Source organism: Podarcis pityusensis (genome assembly GCF_964106645.2).
Source record: "Podarcis pityusensis genome assembly, chromosome: 15".
Classification (NCBI taxonomy): Eukaryota; Metazoa; Chordata; class Lepidosauria; order Squamata; family Lacertidae; genus Podarcis; species Podarcis pityusensis.
Genome location: NC_138040.1, coordinates 44,804,464 through 44,824,110, shown reverse-complemented (window position 1 = coordinate 44,824,110; position 19,647 = coordinate 44,804,464). Strand labels below are relative to the sequence as shown.

Below are 19,647 nucleotides of genomic sequence, written 5' to 3'. Positions count from 1 at the left end.
GGATATCTGGTAGAGTCAAATCTGGTCCATAGCTAATACACTGAAAAGCAAACTTGAAAATTAAGGTACACCAGAGGACACCCCTCTAAAAAAGATTCATTCTTGATACGGTACATGGCAAAATGTATTTCATATATTAATGATGATTGAAATGTTCAAATATGCTTCTATTTGGAATTCTTAGTAACCTTTTAAAGTGAGAATATCACAAGATCTCAAAGACAATATCCTGATATTTTTAAATAAATCATTTTTTTAAAAAAAATGCTGCTACTTCTCAACGCCAGTAATAATGGGGGGGGGGGAATGAGGGGGGGGAATGAGAAGGAAACAACTCAGATTTGTGCTTTGTATGAGCATGTTTAATTTTAGTTTTCATTTGTTCCCCCCACCCCCCAGTTCTTGTGAGCAACTGAGGTGTATATTCTTGTTTAAATAAATAAATAAATATTTTTATTATTATTCTTTTTTAAAAAAGCTTCTGGAAAAAGAGTTAATTTAGCCTGCAGCTCTTGTCTTCCTAACAGGCAGGCAGTCGGATGCCTCCGTGGGAAGGGCCGTGGCTCAGTGGTACGGCTCATGCTGTATCTCAAACAAGGCTCTGGTTCTTCCTGTGCAGGCTGGGGGCGGGGGGAACCCTCTCTGGAAGACTGGAGAGCTCCTGCCAGTGCTGGAGCTGATAGGTAGCCTGTTCTGGCAGAAGGCGGCTCCCAACGTAGCTTGGTGGAGAGCCACTGCAGACAATACCAATGGTCTGACTCAGCCTATATTCCAGGGTCTGCTTTAGGTTCTTAAGATGCCCTCAGTGTGGACCGTTCCCTGAGTGGATTCCCCTCTTTGCCATTTGCCCTCTTCCCCTATGCTCCATCGGCTCCGCTGCCCTGCAGGAAAGAGCAAGGCAAGCAAAAACTGCCATTCCTTCTTCTTCCCTTGTCTCCTTTTGGACAGTAGGAAGAGGGCAGATAGAGGCAGGAACAGCAGAGAGTAATTCTGAGGGACGTGGGCCCAGGCAGAGTCCCAAGGATGCCAACTCTGGAAGGTGCACCTGTCCCCGGCTGCTAGTGCAAGGAACCCTTCTCCAAATCCAAAGCTCTTCCACATGGATTACTACTTAAGAAAAGCCTTGCTGGATCCAGCCAGTGGCCCATTGAATGCGGCCTCCTGCTCTCACGTCCCCCCCAGTAGATGCCTAAGGGAAGCCTGCAAGCAGGACCTGAGCGCCACGGCTCTCCCCCAACCCCCCCAGAGGTGCACAGCCTCTGACAGTGGAGGGAGACTATAGCCATCGTGTGGGCCTTCTCTCCTGTGAATGTGGGGAGCAAGTGGCAGTTCTTGGCTACCCCATACCTGGGAGCAGACATCGAGAACCAGGGATGGTGCTTCGTATTTCTTCACCTTGCAGCCACTCCTGCAGAGAGAAAGGGAGGACGGGGTCAGCGTTGGACTTTCTGTTATTGGGTGTGGGGTAGGGAGCTGAGGAGTCAGGGAGGGAGGCAAGTAGGCAGGACCAGATGCCAGGACCAGAATTGGCACCCACGTTGTTGGCATAGCAGATCTCAGCCCTGAGCAGGGAAGGCCATGTTCTTTCTTAAAGCAGGAGGTGGGGAGAGAAGAAGGGAGAGACCAACACAACGGCTACTGTGCTCAAAAGACCATAGACTCTGAAACAGCCAACACTTAAAAGCCGTTTTGCACAAGGGCAAACACAGGTCTGCTGCCAACTCAGCCAATCCTGGATATTAAGCAGCAGAGTCAGTTTTTCCAGCTGGGGAAAGGGTGACGATTCAGCGGCACAGTACTTGTCAAATGCAGGAAGGCCCTGGGTTCAACCCCCAGCACCTCCAGGTAGGGTGGGAAAGAGTCCTTCCTGAATACCGGCAGATCTGCTGACAGTCAGAGAAGATAATACTGAGCTAGACTGATCCATTATCTGATTTGATACAAGGCACCTTCCTACGCTGCTACTGGTCTCTTGCTAAAGCATCTCAGAAGTTAACTTTGCCTCTTGTAATGACTTTGGCTCAACAATGTTTGAAACTGAAATCATAGCACCACAGAATTGTACAGGTGGAAGGGACCACAAGGATCATCTAGTCCAAGTGGACTAACACTTTCCAGGAGAAGCAGAGGAACAATACCATGGATGTGGCGGCATTTACAGATTTTCTTTCTTGCTGTGGACTTGGAAGAGGAAGCCAAGTGATGCCACTGCGGGAAAGGGCACAAGAGGAAAGCACAGTGGAACAAAAAGCTTTCCCCAGGAGCAGGAGAGCGGCTTCTGCCTGCAAAGCCCTGTACAAATCATGATACCCCATTCAGATGTAATGGGCACAGCGCCTCTTGCCAGGGGAGGCGAGAGTAGGCAGAGTGCACCAGCAGGCAGCTCATTCACAGAAACACCATGATAAGCCAGGAAGCCTGACTTATGCCAGAGGCTGGGCAGATTTCATTCTGCTTTTCATACAGAACTGGCCTCCCAAAGCAGCTCAAGTCCATAAAGAACTGAACACAGTGCTAGGAACCCACCAATGAAGCTGGACAGGAAGAGCCCCCTCTTGCCACGGCTGCCCAGAAGCTGCCATCCACTTGCTGCCTCTGATCAGGGAGGTGTCATGCAGTAAGACCCACCCCATAGGCATCTAATCCCCCTTTCTAAGCTGCTAGCCCTCACAGTCATCTTGCCACAGCAACATGAAGGAAGACTTGACTTTGGTTTGCCCTGAAACTGCCCACCCATCCAATTTGATGGGGAAAATCTCCATCAGGATTGTGCAGCATTTGATAGAGGATCTATGCCTTGGCCTTATACCAGGAGTGGGGAAACTCAGGCCCAGGAGCCCAGTGTGGCCTCTGTAGCCCTTGGGACTCTCTCCAGGCCATGCCCCTCCCTGTAGACCACACCCCTCTCTGGCAAAGGTGTCCCGGAGCGGCAGCGATGCCTCTTGCGTCCCAGCTGTGTGTGGAAACTGGTCCTATAAACAAAGATCAACATGGCAGTCCTTCCTCTGCCCACTTCTGCCTTGATCCCTGCCTACTGCTAGCAGGTGGCCCCCAGAACGTTGCCCAGAAGAGAAGGTGGCCCTTGGGATGAAGAAGGTTCCCCAAGTGCTGCCTCAGGCTCTCCTTTTTCCTAAAGCAAGAAAAGGCGCCTATTGCAGCCTCTCTTCAGATGGCAGGGCGGATAACTGGTGTCACTCCCTACGCTGTTGGCCATGACACCTGGGACTTGAGGACCACATCCTCCCCACTCTGTTCTGGGGAAACTTTTACCATGCCTAGTTTGTAGGTTTTCCATTTCTGCAATGTGGAAGATAAGAGCTAGCTGAAGCTCCCCACTAGAGACTGTGAAGGGCCATGATCTCTGAAACTATGTGGCTTTTTTTACTGAAGACCCAGACATTTGTTTCTGAACAAAGGTGGGCTAACCAAAAATGAATTCTTGGCTTTGGAATGAAAGAAGAGCCATAATGTTTTGGGGGGAGGAAGCGGGGGGGGGGGCACACAGCAAACACACAGAATTTGTTATGCCTTGGAAACCCATAGAAAGCAAGCGTGCCACAACAGCCAGCCCAGCCATCTCCCTGGCCTCATTCTGCTGCAAAGCTAAGCTGCCAGGTGAAATTATGGTCTTCTAAGAGGAGGCTGGAGACAAGAGACAGACAAAAATCTCAGAATAAATAGGCGAGGAAGCTGCATGCAGTGAAGAGAGAGAGGGGGAGGGAGAGAAAAGATCAACAAAAACACCAAAACCCAAAGAGGAACACAAGAAAAAGAAAGGAAATGAGTACTTACAACAGAAAACAGAGAAATTTCACTTGTTCTGTAGTCCTGATGCACCAAAAATGAACAGACAAGAAAGAAAGGTAGAGAGATGGAGGGAGAGGAAAAAGAAAAAGAACATGTAAAAGACCCAGGGGTGTGTGTGTGTGTGTGTGTGTGTGTGTGTGTGTCTCTGTGTGTGTGTGTGTGTGTGTGTGTGTGTGTGTGTGTGTGTGTTCAGTATATATATTTTCTCCCTGGATAAATACAGAAGTCATACTATGAGTGGAAAGTCTATGCGGAGAAGAGATGTAAAACTTCAAATGTTTGCTGCTGGTGTGCAGAAACCTTACAAATGAGTGCATAACTCAGAGGCAGGGCTATGTTGCCAAGTTTTTACCCATATACAGTGGTACCTCGGGTTGCATACGCTTCAGGTTACAGACTCCGCTAACCTAGAAATAGTACCTCGGGTTAAGAACTTTGCTTCAGGATGAGAACAGAAATCATGCTCCGACAGCGCGGCGGCAGCAGGAGGCCCCATTAGCTAAAGTGGTGCTTCAGGTTAAGAACAGTTTCAGGTTAAGAACGGACCTCCAGAACGAATTACGTATGTAACTAGAGGTACCACTGTATTTGTTAATTTGCATAGGCTGCTTAACATCTATGACATCTGTCCTCTTCCTACAGGACATCCCAGTTCCTGACATGCACTGAACCTCTACACAATACTGTGCATTGCCAACCACGCTACTAGGGCTGGAACAATACAGACCACCTTCCAACATAGCAACACTCTTACGTTTTAGTTCCATGTGGAGCCCTTCTAGGAGCCATATGTGACCAAGTTGTGATGCTCGCATATGCCCAAGCATCTTTTGCTTCATGTATATAGGGGGAGGGGCGTGTTTGCACACAATGCAAAGGCAAAAATACTTGCGCATGAGCTTTTCTGCAGATGCAGAGCCTCTCTGAGGCTGTTTGGCTCCTCCTTTCACCTGTGTAGCAAAACAAGCCAGGACCCAACTCACAGCCATAGTCTCCTGTTGAATGAAAACCTGGAAACCACAGTTTCAAATGAAGACAAGATATGAAGCCAGTATCAAACCATGGCTTCAACCCCAGCTTGTGTTGAATCCATTAACCAAAATTTCCAGGTTTACATGTAGCAGGAAACTATAGTTGTGAGCTGCATCCTGGCTTGTTTTGCTACTCACCTGAAAGAAGCAGTGAAGTGGCTGCAAAGGAAACCCTTTTCTAGCACAGACCACTTGTGCACTAACTGGTTTTTGAAGCCAGAATTGTCTGTTTGGCATTGTGGGCATACACAGCTGGTGTGTGCTTGCAGGGGAGCCTCAACCCACCAAGGATTCCCACCAGGTATACATGCGCTCTCTTGGATGCAGAAGCACTTCACACACAGAAATCTCGTCAGGGCTGAAACTGCTTTGGAGCTCACCCCTTTGCTAGTCCCTGCTGAACCCTGGTGCGTTACTCAGACCTCACCTGGAGTACTGTGTCCAGTTCTGGGCACCACAGTTCAAGAAGGACACTGACAAACTGGAACGTGTCCAGAGGAGGGCAACCAAAATGGTCAAAGGCCTGGAAACGATGCCTTATGAGGAACGGCTAAGAGAGCTGGGCATGTTTAGCCTGGAGAAGAGGAGGTTAAGGGGTGATATGATAGCCATGTTCAAATATATAAAAGGATATCACATAGAGGAGGGAGAAAGATTGTTTTCTGCTGCTCCAGAGAAGCGGACACGGAGCAATGGATCCAAACTACAAGAAAGAAGATTCCACCTAAACATTAGGAAGAACTTCCTGACAGTAAGAGCTGTTCGACAGTGGAATTTGCTGCCAAGGAGTGTGGTGGAGTCTCCTTCTTTGGAGGTCTTTAAGCAGAGGCTTGACAGCCATATGTCAGGAGTGCTCTGATGGTGTTTCCTGCTTGGCAGGGGGTTGGACTCGATGGCCCTTGTGGTCTCTTCCAACTCTATGATTCTATGATTCTAGGAGAAGAAGATGCAGCAAGACACAAGCACTACCACACCCTCCCCAAGGCCTTGGGTCTGCTTGCTCCCAGGGGCCTGTGGCTATTCCGGTCGGCACCAGTGCCCTTGGAACCCTGGCTCCCGAGACTGTATGGAAGCTGTAAATAACAAAGGGCTGGGAGGGCCCAAGGAGAAAAGGATTTGTTTCCTGCACAATAAGCGTTTGTGCTTCGCAGGCAGAATCAGATTTTCCCACCTCCAAAGTCACCAGCTTTCTGATCGTTTCATATTCCAGCTAGGGCTGGCTCGGGGCCTGAGGGGGGAGTGCTTTCCCCTCACCTCCCAGGGAAGGTGGCCATTTAAGCAGAGGCCGAGGGGGCCATCGCAGGATTAGGGAACCTCCGTCCTGTGGGAGGGGCTCTATTCTGTTTTGGCTGCATGACAGTTCCCATGCTGATGAGCTGGGGTTAAATCCTGCTCCATTGGCTGCACACCCCAGTTCCCCTGCTGGGAGCAGGCATGTGCAGGCAAAAGCAGTGTGGGGTTGTCTGAAAGCAACAAGCCCAGTGTTTCTGGAGGTTTAAAGTGCAGCAGGGGACTGCTGGCAAAAGGGCTTTCAGAATCTACCCTGTGCTTTGAAATCCTGGCACATCCAGACTTCAAAGCCCCACATCAACTAACCTTCATCCTGACATCCAGTGATTATTCAGCCTGGCAGAGGTGGAGAGATGACCCTGCTCCACAGCACCCTGAAGAGACAGGAATCTTTTGCTTCTCTTAAACAAGAACTTTCCTAATTTTCAGTGCTGGAATCTAAAACCCTATGTTTGCTGCGGGGACCCAGAACCCTGGAAACAAATGTGGAAAACCTATTGCTGGATCCTACCACAGCAGGTGGGGGGGGGGGGCTGTATTCTCCACAGAGGAAGTTCGTGAGGTACACCATATATAGAAAACTAACATGTCAGGATGAAGAAAAGGCTAAAACCATTCCCCTTGGCATACAGTGGTACCTCGGGTTAAGTACTTAATTCGTTCTGGAGGTCCGTTCTTAACCTGAAACTGTTCTTAACCTGAAGCACCACTTTAGCTAATGGGGCCTCCTGCTGCTGTGGCACTGCTGGAGCACGATTTCTGTTCTCAACCTGAAGCAAAGTTCTTAACCTGAAGCACTATTTCTGGGTTAGCGGAGTCTGTAACCTGAAGCGTATGTAACCTGAGGTACTACTATACTAGGTTTCTGTGTGCAAGGAGCTTTAATATTTAAATTGCAATACACATACAATCTCTCTTAGGACGGAGCATTCGATCAGGCAATTCCCACACTTGCACTCCATTTTTCAGGGCTGGAGAGCTTTTCTCAGTGGCAGGCAGAGAAATGGATGCAAATTTTACCTCTGTCCAATAGGCTAGTTTCTACACAAGGCTTTTAATCCTCCCTCCATCCAAGCAAGAGACCTTATCAGAGTTCAAGGACACATTCCAGCCAGGCAAAAGCAATCAAGGAGGACGTGAAGCAAGGCCGGGTGTGTGTGTGGCGGCATCCCAAGGGCTTGGAGGACTGCATTCATCCCCCAGGCCGGAGATTCCCATCCCTGCTGAAGCTGTTGTGGTTGCTGTTAATTCAATGTTTATACTGCCCTTTATCCAAAGATCTTAGGGCAGTTTACAACATTAAGAAGATAATTTACGCAGCATAATAATAAAAACATAATACACAGCATAAAAAAGAAACAGTCATAACAACAGTCCCCCTTCACCCCACATTGAACAGGCCACAGGTTATTTAATGGCCCTAGGCTTGGGTGGTAGCGTTTGGGAACGATGAGCTGTTTCTCTCGTGGCCCCTCTGCACCCCCACATCTTGCTAGAATCCCTGCAAATACAGAGCTTGGCGACTACTGCCCTGGGCCCACGGGACACCCTTGCATCCTCCATCCTTATGCTCCTAGAGCAGCTAGACAACAAGACACTGCCCTCTCTCCAGCTGCAAATATTTATTCAGGCCAGGGAACCGGGCAGCCCATGAGCTTCTGGGACTTTTTCACAGCAAAACTCCATACCTGGAAGAGTTCAGAGTGAGAGAAAAACAGTCACCACACTGCTCCCTGCACCCCAGAGGGAAAAATGAAGAATCCCAGTAGAAACTGTGTGGAGAGCGAGGGGGTAGGGGAAGCTCAGGGCAGGCCCCGCAGGCTTCCTCTCCTCTCCGCTGCCAACTGGGGCAGCCATTCTGCCTCCTGCCCCTGAACTGGGCCGGCCATTCCTTATCAGAGCAACAGTCAAGAATTGGGGCTTGAGGCTGTTTTTTCCCTCTTCCCTCCCTGCCCATTTCCCCTTGTGTGTCTTTTTCATGGGGTTGTGAGTCTGCAGGTGGGGACTGTCTTATTTCAATTGTATGTAAGCCACTCCAGGGGCCTTTTTGGCTGAAGAGCAGGTGCAAATACTCTCAATAAATAAGTAATAAATACCCCCAGATATTAACAGACTCCACCAACCCCATTTGTAGGGTTACATCCAATCTTAGTCACACTCAGTCACTGAAATGAATAGACAATATAAATTAGGTCCTTTAACTGCAATGGCTCTACTCTGAGTAGAGGTTACCTGGCCACAACCCACAGTAACAAAAAACATCTTGAGGGACCAGATGCCTGTGTGGGTGGGTAATATGCAGCACCCTTGGGGTGCTGGGTTGGCCAGAGGGGAAGAAACTTGCCCAGCCCAGCCCAGCCCTGGGCCATTGTGCTTTTATTTCTTGCTGCCTCCACCAGAATCAGGGGATTCTAGCAGGGTGAAGAAATTTCCTTGGGGTGCTAGATGGGGTGCATTGGTGGGTCCAGAAAACGCTCGGCCCTGCCCAGAGCCTTGTAAACTATGGGGCTTCTGTCCTACCCTGCAGCAAAGCCAGATCCCCCCCCCCCACCCGTCCTCACTCACATTATCAGCCGGGACTTGGGCTTCTTTGGAGAGGCCAAACCGCTCTGCAGCTCTTCGCCCTCGCAGGCCTCCAGGGTCTGCAGCTCCAATATCTCATTGAGACTGTTCTCCGCAGAGGGACAGGAGTCGGCTCCTGGGCCAGCCAAGGTCTGGCTGGGCTTGAAAAGATCAGGTGCGTCCAGGTTGTAGGAATCTCTCGGAAGGACTGGCGAGCTCTGCAAGCCCACACTCCCTGCAAGGGGGTTACAACTAGGTCCATCCCAATGGACGGCATCCACCTGGTGGGAGAGCTTGGGGAGGGGCACCTCGGGTGGATCTGCAGCAAGGGCTTTCTCTGCCCCCTCAGTGCCCACAGTGGGTCGGTTGGCACCAGCTCTTTGCTTCTTAGGAGACAGTTTGCTGGCTGGCTTCCTTCCGGCTTTCCTTGGCAAAGCTTTCTTCGACTCTGCACTTTCCACACCATCGGCAAAATCAAATTCAAGCTTCACAGCCCGGCCCTGCGACTCACCAGCAAGTCCCAGTCCCAGCACCTTGGGGTCACTGTGTGGAAGAGCAAAGCCTGGCTGGGGTGCCGGGGGGGAGTTCTGGAGCTTGGAGCCCCCAATCACAAAGGGGTTGGTGTTCTCGTTGTACTCCTCTGGGTCAAAGCGGTAGGAGGCTTTGGGGATGGGGCAGCTCTCTGCGGCTGTTTCGGTCTCAGGGTTCTCTCCTCCCATCTTCTTCAGGAGGGCAGCTGGTCTTGCCCTGGGGAGTTTACTCTTGCTGATCACAGGTGTCTCACCAACTGCTTTGGCTTCCGAAATCCCTTCAATGGGTGCTCCTCCACATCCCCAAGACGTCCCCTGTTGTTCTTCCTGAGTTGCTGCGGGCACAGCACTTGCTGAAGCTAGGTCTGGATCCGACCTCTCTGGGGCAGCGCTTTCTTCCACAATTTGCTGCTCCGTGGACGGCTCTGGCCTTGGTGCAGATGGGGTCATGGATGGACCTACGCCAATCCCAATATTGCTTTCTGCCGTGAACACCTCATTGTCGTGTGGGACTGCAGGCTTTGCTTTCCATTCATTCTCTGCTGAAGCTGAGCCTTTTAGGTGCACACTCTCCTCCAAAATGTCAGCCACAAATGGCATGTCATCTTCAAGTGATTCTAGGGAAAGAGAGTGAGGGGGCAAGAGAATAAAGAATATGGCTCATAAATAAAGATTTCTCCCCAGCAAACCCTGGTGGTGGACAGCATTCTTCTTCCTTCTTTTTACCCTCTTTCCTTTCAAAAATGAAAGTGTTTGCTCCTTGGGGCAGGGGACTATTATCTTGTTATTCCTCTACAGAAGTGCCATGTACATGGATATCAGCACTATATAAAATGTTTTAAAACTGTAAATGACTGTATATTGGGTAGCTGGGGCCACCCACATACAATTAGGCCAAAATTCACAAGTTGCCCACCTGTAGGTTAAAGTATTGGGCAGGGGCGGGGGCAGGGGGAGAGACTAACCAAGGACATGATAAAGGGATTATGACATGACAAACAGTGTGGAGGTGATGGATAGAGATAAGTTTTTCTTCTAACCTATCAAGAAGGAGGCTAGATCAGAACCATTCTCCTAGATCAGGCTAGATCAGAACCAGTGGTGCATGCTCTGGTTATCTCCCGCTTGGACTACTGCAATGCGCTCTACGTGGGGCTACCTTTGAAGGTGACCCGGAAACTACAGCTAATCCAGAATGCAGCAGCCAGACTGGTGACTGGGAACAGCCGCCGAGACCATATAACACCGGTCTTGAAAGGCCTGCATTGGCTCCCAGTACGTTTCCGAGCACAATTCAAAGTGTTGGTGCTGACCTTTAAAGCCCTAAACGGCCTCGGTCCAGTATACCTGAAGGAGCGTCTCCACCTCCATCGTTCTACCCGGACACTGAGGTCCAGCACCGAGGGCCTTCTGGCGGTTCCCTCACTGCGAGAAGCCAAGTTACAGGGAACCAGGCAGAGGGCCTTCTCGGTAGTGGCGCCCTCCCTGTGGAACGCCCTCCCACCAGATGTCAAAGAGAACAACAACTACCAGACTTTTAGAAGACATCTGAAGGCAGCCCTGTTTAGGGAAGCTTTTAATGTTTGATGTATCATAGTATTTTAATATTCTTTTGGAAGCCGCCCAGAGTGGCTGGGGAAACCCAGCCAGATGGGCGGGGTATAAATAATAAATTATTATTATTATTATATTATTATTAACATTCAAAGCAAGGGACAATAGATAAATAGATGATAGATAGATAGATAGATAATTACACAAGTCCACAGGAGTTCGATCAATTTTCAAAATAAATCAACATTTGCAGAATGTTGTAGTATGTTCTGTAGTATGTAGAATGTTGAGTAAATTCCCATCATTTACTCATAGGGGAGCTGCAGAATTTGCAACCAGCAACTCCCCTCAAGCTATTTGCCTGTGTCATTACTTAACGAGGTTGCAGCAAGGCGGAAATCAAAGTGCCTAAGCCTACTTAGGGAATTTATTTAGCTTCATTGATTATGAACCCCAGAATCTGTGATCCCCTTGAAACTGGTGCCAATTTTTTGAAGTCATTTTGCAGCAAAAACCCCATGTTTTGCAGCACCCCACAAGCGGAGTAATTGATACATCAAACAAGGGTTCGTAGTAAACACCCCAAAACCCCACGTTGTCTAATTCACTCCAAACCAGCACCAAACTTTGGCAAATGTTTTGCAGCGTTTTGCAGCGAAAACCCTGCATTTTGCATCACCCTACAAATGAAGCAGTAGACCCTCAAACCCGGGGGCCACAGGGTCGCCCAAAAGCCCAATGTTGTCCAATTCACTCCAAACCAGCGTGGTTCCAGTTTGCGGTGATTCAGATGATGTTGGGGTTTTGGGTGACCTCCAGGTTTGACGTTCTATTGCTCTGTTTGTGGGGCGCTGCAAATCGCAGGGTTTTCACTGAAAAAACGACTGCAAAACTTTGGCACCAATTTTGAAGGGATCCCAGATTTTGGGATTTATAGTTAATGAAGCTAACTTATTGAATGGCACAGCAAAAGGGAGCAACCAGGTGGCTTCACGTGTTTGTTGAAAAAATGTTTGCACACCCACCAGCACTGCTACCTCCAAGGCATCTTACAAAAATGATTTCAAAACAACCACCTCATCATCAAGAGTTGTACCCAAAGCTAGTTCTACATCAGAGTAGACCCACTGAAATTAATAGACATGGCGAACTTAGGTCCATTAATTTAAAAGAGTCAACACTGAGGAGAAATCAGTTGGAGATGACTGTAAATATCAAACAATTAAAACAACAGGACACTCAGAGGCACAAAATTGAAGCAGCACAATCCATAGAATTCAACACGGCTTGAGAACTATTACCTATTTATACGGCCTTATCCATGTACATGGCTCTTTTCAAAGGAATGAGAGGAAGGGTCCTCACCCCAAGCAGCTTAAAATCTAGAACTAGATTCCCCAACTAGTTCCCAAGATTGTCTGGGGAAGCCATGACTGCTAAAGTGGCAGCATAATGCTTTAAATGTGTGGGGAGGTTGTGGCCTGAGTCACATAGGAGTAGGGGAACTTGGGGGTTGTGTGTGGCATTGGAAAGACGTGAACGTGGGCACCAACCCATCACCCCTGGTGTGGGGCAATGTGGGGGTAAGAAACTCTCTCCCACGGCCAGCTGGTGGAAGGGCCTCTAAAGATCATCTCAGTGTACCTACAGGTATGTTCTGTACCGTTCCGCAGGGAATCACATTGTGCAAAAGAGTTTCCCTGACCCAATAAATAATGATGATAGTAGTAGTAGTAGTAGTAGTAGTAGTAGTAGTAGTTGTAAAGCACTTGTCTAATGAAGAAAGCACTGTGTTAGACAACATCTAGGAAAGGAAAAGATACTTCTGATGAGGCAAACCCTTTTGCCTCATCAGCTATGCAGGCACCACAATAAATCTGCTCACCTTTAAGATGTCATGGGAGATTCCTGGTTGTTACAGCTATAAAAGTGAGTTCTGCAATTTACAATGTCAGATTTAAGAACTGCCTGGGCCTGCTCAAAAGCTCAGTTTCCCCAGGATTTCCAAAACTTTGGTTTTTTTTCCCTTTGGCAGCAGGAGGGAGAAGATTTTTCAGAAGATTACCACAGGGTGCACCAAGCTGCTGGTAAACTTTGCCTGTTTGTGTGCAATTGCTAAGGTACCTGTCAACCCATCTGAGTTGAACATTGTCTTTATTATTTATATTAAGGGAGCGGCCCAGTGTGTTTATTCAGAATCTGTGGCATCTGGACATGTGCATAGATAAATATACCAATGAAGAACTATTCTGAGAAAACCCCTGGGCTGAACAGCTGCAGACACCTTGCTTCACACAGGAAAGATACTGACTTTAAGGAACCATAGATAGTTAAAGGCTAGTGGCATAACTTGTAAAGCCCATGGCATCTCGGTACCTGAAACAGAAATTCTATATTGTAATGCTCCGCCTCAAATACACACACAAACATTTATTAACAAGGAAACAAGAAAGGAACTGTGAGAAGAGCCAGGAAGAATATTGGAAGGAAAAATACATGTGTGTGATGTACCATCCAATCTGCCAGTGTTTCACAGCTGAGGCTGGTACCATTGGGGGTGCACTTGTCCTGGGCAACAGAGAACAGTCCTCTCTTGGAAGGACTGTCCAATTCCAGTCAGGTTTAAAGAGAGACAACCCAAAGAAGGGAGATGTGCAGGGTCTCAAAGCTGTGCATTAGTAGTTTGCACCTAGGCAGCAGAGCGAGCAGGCACCCAGGTCCGCTTGGTGACAGCCTTCCTCCCTGTTTCTATTTACATTGTCGTATTTATTTCCACATTTGACCCCATACATACAAATTAGCACATGCACATTTTAGACAAATCTGTGCCCCCTCTGTTATTTTGACAATGCATAAAAGGCCGCTCATATTTATCCACACCAAGAGTCAGTGCCTGTCTGACAAGGCACACACACACACACCGGCAGCCAATTATCCTTTGCTTCATTTGCTTGCTGGATGCTGCCTTAATTTACTTTGCAAAAGCCTTTTCCTGAATTGGCTTCAGAAGCAACTTTTTTGCGGCTGTTTAGCAGAATGAATGGTCTGTCCTGAACTGATCCTTATTCACTCATCAGGAACTGCATACACAATTCAAGAGTCTTGCAGCACCTTCACGCAGCCTTCCCCATCCCGGTGCTCTCCAAATGTTTTGGACTACAAACTCAGATCAGTCCCAGCCAGCAAGAGGTTAATGGGAGCTATAGTCCAAAATAGCTGGGTGCCAGGTTGGGGAAAGAAAGGCTGTTCTTGAAAGGATCTCCAAGGAGCCACCTTGTCCTTTGCCTCAGGTAACAAAAAGCCTTGGGCCAGCTCTGCACTACCTATTGCCTCCCCTGAAAGCCTGTTATGGGATTTCCCCTTGAGGAAGGCATCCAAGTGGCCACTGTGAGAACAGGATGCTGGCCCAGATGGGTTTTCTGTGGTCTGGGCCAGCAGGGCTCTTGGCTGAGGGGGTTTCTAGCAAAGCACCCCACCCTGCTCAGGACACGCCCAGAGCTGGGCAGGGAGCTGACTGCATAGCATGAATTCCCCTGTGGAGCCACAGCCCCATCTGCCCTAAACCCAAAGAGTTTCTCTCCACAGAAAATTACAGGAGCGCCACGCAAAGAAGCCATTCCTGAAATGTTGAAGCATTTGAAGAATATTCAGAAAGACAAGAGAAACTTGCTATGTCAAACCAGCAGAACTGACAGGTTACTTAGTAAAATCCAGAGACTGTTTTTCTAATCCCAGCCCTCCTCCGTAGCCCTGGAGATTTTGAAACAAAAAAACAGCAGTGTCCTCCTATATGCAGATACATAAAGGTACACATATATGTCTAGGGATGTGGGATAACGATGGGACTCAGCAGTTAATTCATGAGTCCACCATGACGTCCGCCAATGATCTTCATGCATCAATGAGCCACCAACATTCACTACACGTATAACTTTTGTATCAACCAATCACCCCAAATGAAATGTTGTTCAGAGTGCAATTCTATATCTATCTATAAATCTACACACACACACACACACACACACAGAGAGAGAGAGAAGCAAGTCCCTTCTGAGTTCCACAGGGTGTAAGACTATTGAAATCAGCCTGCCACATTTAGCTGTCAGTCATCAAGGGCAGAGGAACAAAGTGATGTGTGAACCAGACGCATGGCAGAAACAGAGGGTAAGAGTGAAATGAATCTCTTTTTCTCATAACTCACAACACCCAGGCCAACTGACAGCAGCAGATTCAGGACAGACAGAAGAAGAAATGGCAACACATGCCTTGGTTGCACCCCATTTGGATCACTGTCAGGCGAGTTGCGTGGGGCTGCCTTCAGCAAGTTTTCAGAACCTTTGGGGAGTCCAAGATGTTGTGGCCAGATTGCTGACTGGAGCCTGTTGCAAGGAGAATGGCAACCCCTTGTTACAACAGCTCCGCTGGCTGTTGGTCCCTTCCGAGGTACAATTCCAAGTTCTGGCTCTGGCCTACAAAGTCCTAAAGAAGGACTTGATCTCCTTAGATGAGCTGGCTTCGGCTTTGAGATCTTCTGGGGAGGCCTTTCTCCTGGTCACAGACATGTTTCATGAGGATACCAGAGAGGGCCTTCTCGGTCACAGAACTCCCTTCCATCCATGAGAAGGTGGACTGCCCTTCCCCTGATTCTCTTTCATCAGCAGGCAAACACTATTTTGACACCCTCCCCAGTCCTCATGCTGCCTTCCCAGAGCCGGGTAGGGATTTGAGAAGGAGGCACAAGGCTCTGGCAGGGTCCAGCAGCTCTCCTACCTCCTTCCCAAAGCTGGGAAAGCACAAACTCATCTTTGCGAAGGAGGACTCTGTCAGAGCCCTCAAGCTTCCTTCCCAAAGCCCCTCACGTACTGGGCCTTGGGAAGGCAGCACAAGGACTGGAGAGGGTGTCAAATGTTGCCAAGGGCCACCCGAAAAGGCCTGGAGGGCCACACATTGGACCACCCTGTTCCAGATGGACCACCAGGTTCTAAGAGCAGCAAAAGCAGCTGCTGCTCCCACAGATAAGCCATAGATGACCTGCATGTAGCTCGCAGACAACGGGTGGTCCATACACTCCTGTTTGGGAAGCCCTGGATGAGACCATGAGAGCTCTATGTGACCTTTGGGCTCAGGAGAAGCATGCCACTGAATATCAGCTGCTAGGGATTGTGAACAGGAGTCTGCTATTGTGCTCCTGTGCTGCTGGTGGGCTTCCCAGAGGCATCTTTGGGGCCACTTTGCACAATGGGATGCCGGACTAAAGGCACTCGGATCTAATCCCATAGGGCTGCTCTTTAGGTACTGACTTTTGTTGCCACCCTGTCCAAATCTTCGCTTCTTTCTCTCTTGCTCCCTATTCCAGCTATCTAGACCAGTGCTTCCTACATAATGACTTATACCTTGAAATACTTGCTTTCTGAGCTTGGAGCAGCTAAGAACTAGCCTTCTTTGGCGATCACATAGGTTTCCAGGCAGGAGTTGATTATGGTGAGGGTTTGCCAAGTGTGCCTCCCTTTTAGCACATTTCTCCCTTTCCTCCTGAGTTCAAGCATCTTCAAAACCCATGACACCTTTGCTAAAGTCTGTTATCCAACTGGAGTGCTTGCAGGCCAAGCAATTTCCAAACAATTTCCCAATTGTTGGTGGCACTGTGGTCTAAACCACTGAGCCTAGGACTTGCCGATCAGAAGGTCGGCAGTTCAAATCCCCGTGATGGGGTAAGCTCCTGTTGCTCGGTCCCAGCTCCTGCCAACCTAGCGGTTTGAAAGCACGTCAAAGTGCAAGTAGATAAATAGGTACTGCTCCGGTGGGAAGGTAAACAAGCATTTTCGTTTGCCTGCGAATGTCCTAGTCCTCAAACACTCTGCCCTTCAATCGGAAGAAAGCTGCACTCGCAGAGTTCAGGCAATGCTGGATTTCGGCCCTCATGGAAAGATAACTGCCCAGGTAGGAAAAGTGATTGATATTTTCCAATGTTACACCATTAAGTTGTATTTGTGGCACTGCAGAGGGGCTATTTTGTGCTTGTTGGTGCAGCACTTTGGTTTTTTGGATGTTGAGCGGATAGGCCAAGCTTTTCGTAAGCTTCTGCGAAGATATTTAGGATGGTTTGGAGGTAATCTTTTGTGCATGCGCACACTATGCGTGCACACTGTGGGTGTGCACAGGTCTATGATGGAAGTTACAGTAGCCTTACTCTTTGCTTTCAGCCTGCTCAAATTAAAGAGATATATGATTTCTACTCCAGAGGGGAGTTTCCCTTCGACAAAGTGTAGGATCATGGCAATGAATATAATGAACTATCCAACTACAGAGCCATCCACTGGCTCTGAATGAAGCATTCCATGCCTCCAGGACTCATGCAGAGACAGAGCAGGTCAGCATCCCCCAAGGGTAGCAAATTGTGTTGCTTCAGGAGTTACTGAATAATCCAGAGAAGTGGTGGAATAATCCTTCCCCTGCTTCCTCACTTGCCACACACAATTACAATTGCATAGGAAGAGGGGTGTGCAAGCCCCTCAGACCCTCCTGCACGTCTCCTTCCTGCAGCCTTCAGTACAGTGGTACCTTGGTTCTCAAACTTAATCCGTTCCAGAAGTCTGTTCCAAAACCAAAGCGTTCCAAAACCAAGGCATGGTTTGCAATAGAAAGTAATGCAAAATGAATTAATCTGTTCCACTTTTAAAAACAACGCCTAAAACAGCAATTCAACATGAATTTTACTATCTAATGAGACCATTGATCCATAAAATGAAAGCAATAAACCAACTTCAAATAAACTACGATCTACCCAGTATCATAGAATCATAGAATCATAGAGTTGGAAGAGACCACAAGGGCCATCGAGTCCAACCCCCTGCCAAGCAGGAAACACCATCAGAGCACTCCTGACATATGGTTGTCAAGCCTCTGCTTAAAGACCTCCAAAGAAGGAGACTCCACCACACTCCTTGGCAGCAAATTCCACTGTCGAACAGCTCTTACTGTCAGGAAGTTCTTCCTAATGTTTAGGTGGAATCTTCTTTCTTGTAGTTTGGATCCATTGCTCCGTGTCCGCTTCTCTGGTGCAGCAGAAAACAACCTTTCTGGCAGTATCAAAAATTGGCAGTGACCAATTGTCATTGCAGGGATGAGGAGTGCATGCAGGATGCGTGTGTGGAAGCAGGTGGCTAACTGGACACGAGAGGGGGGGGTTACGCAGTGGGGAAGGAAAGGGAGGCAAAAGTTCTCCCCCCCCCCAAGCAGCTGTCTTCCCCCAAGCCAGCCCTTTCTGTATTATATTTTTAACTCTGTACAGTGGTACCTCAGGATGCGAACGGGATCCGTTCCAGAGGCCCATTCGCATCCTGAAGCAAATGACTGTATTGTATTTTTAATATTTGATTGGGAGCCACCCAGAGTGGCTGGGAAAACGCAGCCAGATGGGCAGGGTATGTATGTATGTATGTATGTATGTATGTATAAATAAATAAATAAATAAATAATTTCTCTCTCTCCACACTAAAGCAGCGCTCTCTCTCTCTGGGTCATTCCACGCCAAATTACCTGGTGCCATGTGCTTTCACGACTCAGGTTTTCTTCAAAATAATTTTATGTGTAGATACCTATGAGATAACCACAAATTAATTTTTAAAGATTTTTTGGTCCAAAATTGGGCGCAGGAGAATTTTTTTTAAAATTTCGATTTTCACATGATTTAGGCTAATGCAATTTCTGCGTTGTGGGACGCGGGTGGCGCTGTGGGTTAAAGCCTCAGCGCCCAGGACTTGCCGATCGAAAGGTCGGCTGTTCAAATCCCCGCGGCGGGGTGCGCTCCCGTCGCTCAGTCCCAGCGCCTGCCAACCTAGCAGTTCGAAAGCACCTTCGGGTGCAAGTAGATAAATAGGGACCGCTTACTAGCGGGAAGGTAAACGGCCTTCCGTGTGCTGCGCTGGCTCGCCAGATGCAGCTTGTCACGCTGGCCACATGACCCGGAAGTGTCTGCGGACAGCGCTGGCTCCTGGCCTCTAGAGTGAGATGAGCGCACAACCCTAGAGTCTGGCAAGATTGGCCCGTATGGGCAGGGGTACCTTTACCTTTACCTTTACCTTTAATTTCTGCGTCAGTGAAGGAAAAAGCTGCTATTTCGTTATTTTTCGACCAATTGGACTTATTTTGGTATCAAAATAAAGCTAATTGTGGTCTCTTTCAAAAAAAGGTATAAAAATGGTATTAAGTGCCACAGAAAAGGGTCATCAACCATTCAAAGTGAATTTTTCTCATTTTATTCCTGGTAGGTTTGATAAGTCATAGCGCGCAAACCACAACTAACACATGTATCATCCTTTTTTTGTTGAATGGGCTAACCATGTACTTGTTATGTTTTACAAATAAGCAGAGTGTTTTTTGTCGTTATAAAATAAATTGATTTACAATTTTTTTGGGGGGGGGGTACAGGTTTTAAGGTCTCTTTGAGCCTGAAATAACTCACTCATTCATGAGAATAGTTAAAATTGTACCCTCTTACAATGTCATCTGATATATTTTTTAAATTAAGTTTTATTGATTATTTAATAAAAACAAAACACGTCTCAGAGCCCTTGTTCATTTTATTGTGTAAAACACTTCTGCAATGTTATGGTCAAAGCTACTTTGTTTTCCATACATGGAATATGGTCAAAGATGCTGTTTTGACCACTGCATGCAATCTGACCTTTCTGAATCAGCAAAAAAAAAAAAAGTATGTATTTATTTTTTACTTTAAAAATGTCGTGAGAGCACGGTCGAGTATTAAAATCAGGTGATTTGGTGAGGAATGACCCCTCCCCCAAAGCAGCTCTCTCCCTGCCCCGCCAGCCCTTCTGGATCCCTTCCCCCCCCCAGCCCCCTTTCTTCAGGGC

The 19,647-nt window shown here is 48.0% G+C and overlaps 2 protein-coding genes across 7 annotated transcripts in view; one reads left to right on the top strand and one right to left on the bottom strand.

Annotated features, from left to right (window-relative positions):
- The window catches only part of LOC308464206 (craniofacial development protein 2-like), a gene marked incomplete at its 3' end in the record, with an annotated part of 461,435 nt that overhangs the window by 243,035 nt on the left and 198,753 nt on the right, over window positions 1-19,647 (top strand). The window lies entirely within an intron of this gene.
- Window positions 1-19,647, bottom strand: part of TACC1 (transforming acidic coiled-coil containing protein 1) — a 90,319-nt gene that overhangs the window by 25,491 nt on the left and 45,181 nt on the right. For 5 of the 6 annotated variants that reach the window (XM_080982345.1, XM_080982344.1, XM_080982341.1 and 2 more), the window contains 3 exons: window positions 8,694-9,837; window positions 3,793-3,828; window positions 1,348-1,408 (listed from right to left, as the gene is read on the bottom strand). In XM_080982345.1, coding sequence (XP_080838471.1) covers window positions 1,348-1,408; window positions 3,793-3,828; window positions 8,694-9,820 — 1,224 coding nt within the window. In that variant the 5' untranslated portion in view covers window positions 9,821-9,837. The remainder of the gene's footprint in view (window positions 1-1,347; window positions 1,409-3,792; window positions 3,829-8,693; window positions 9,838-19,647) is intronic. The other variant, XM_080982342.1, reaches the window with a different exon arrangement.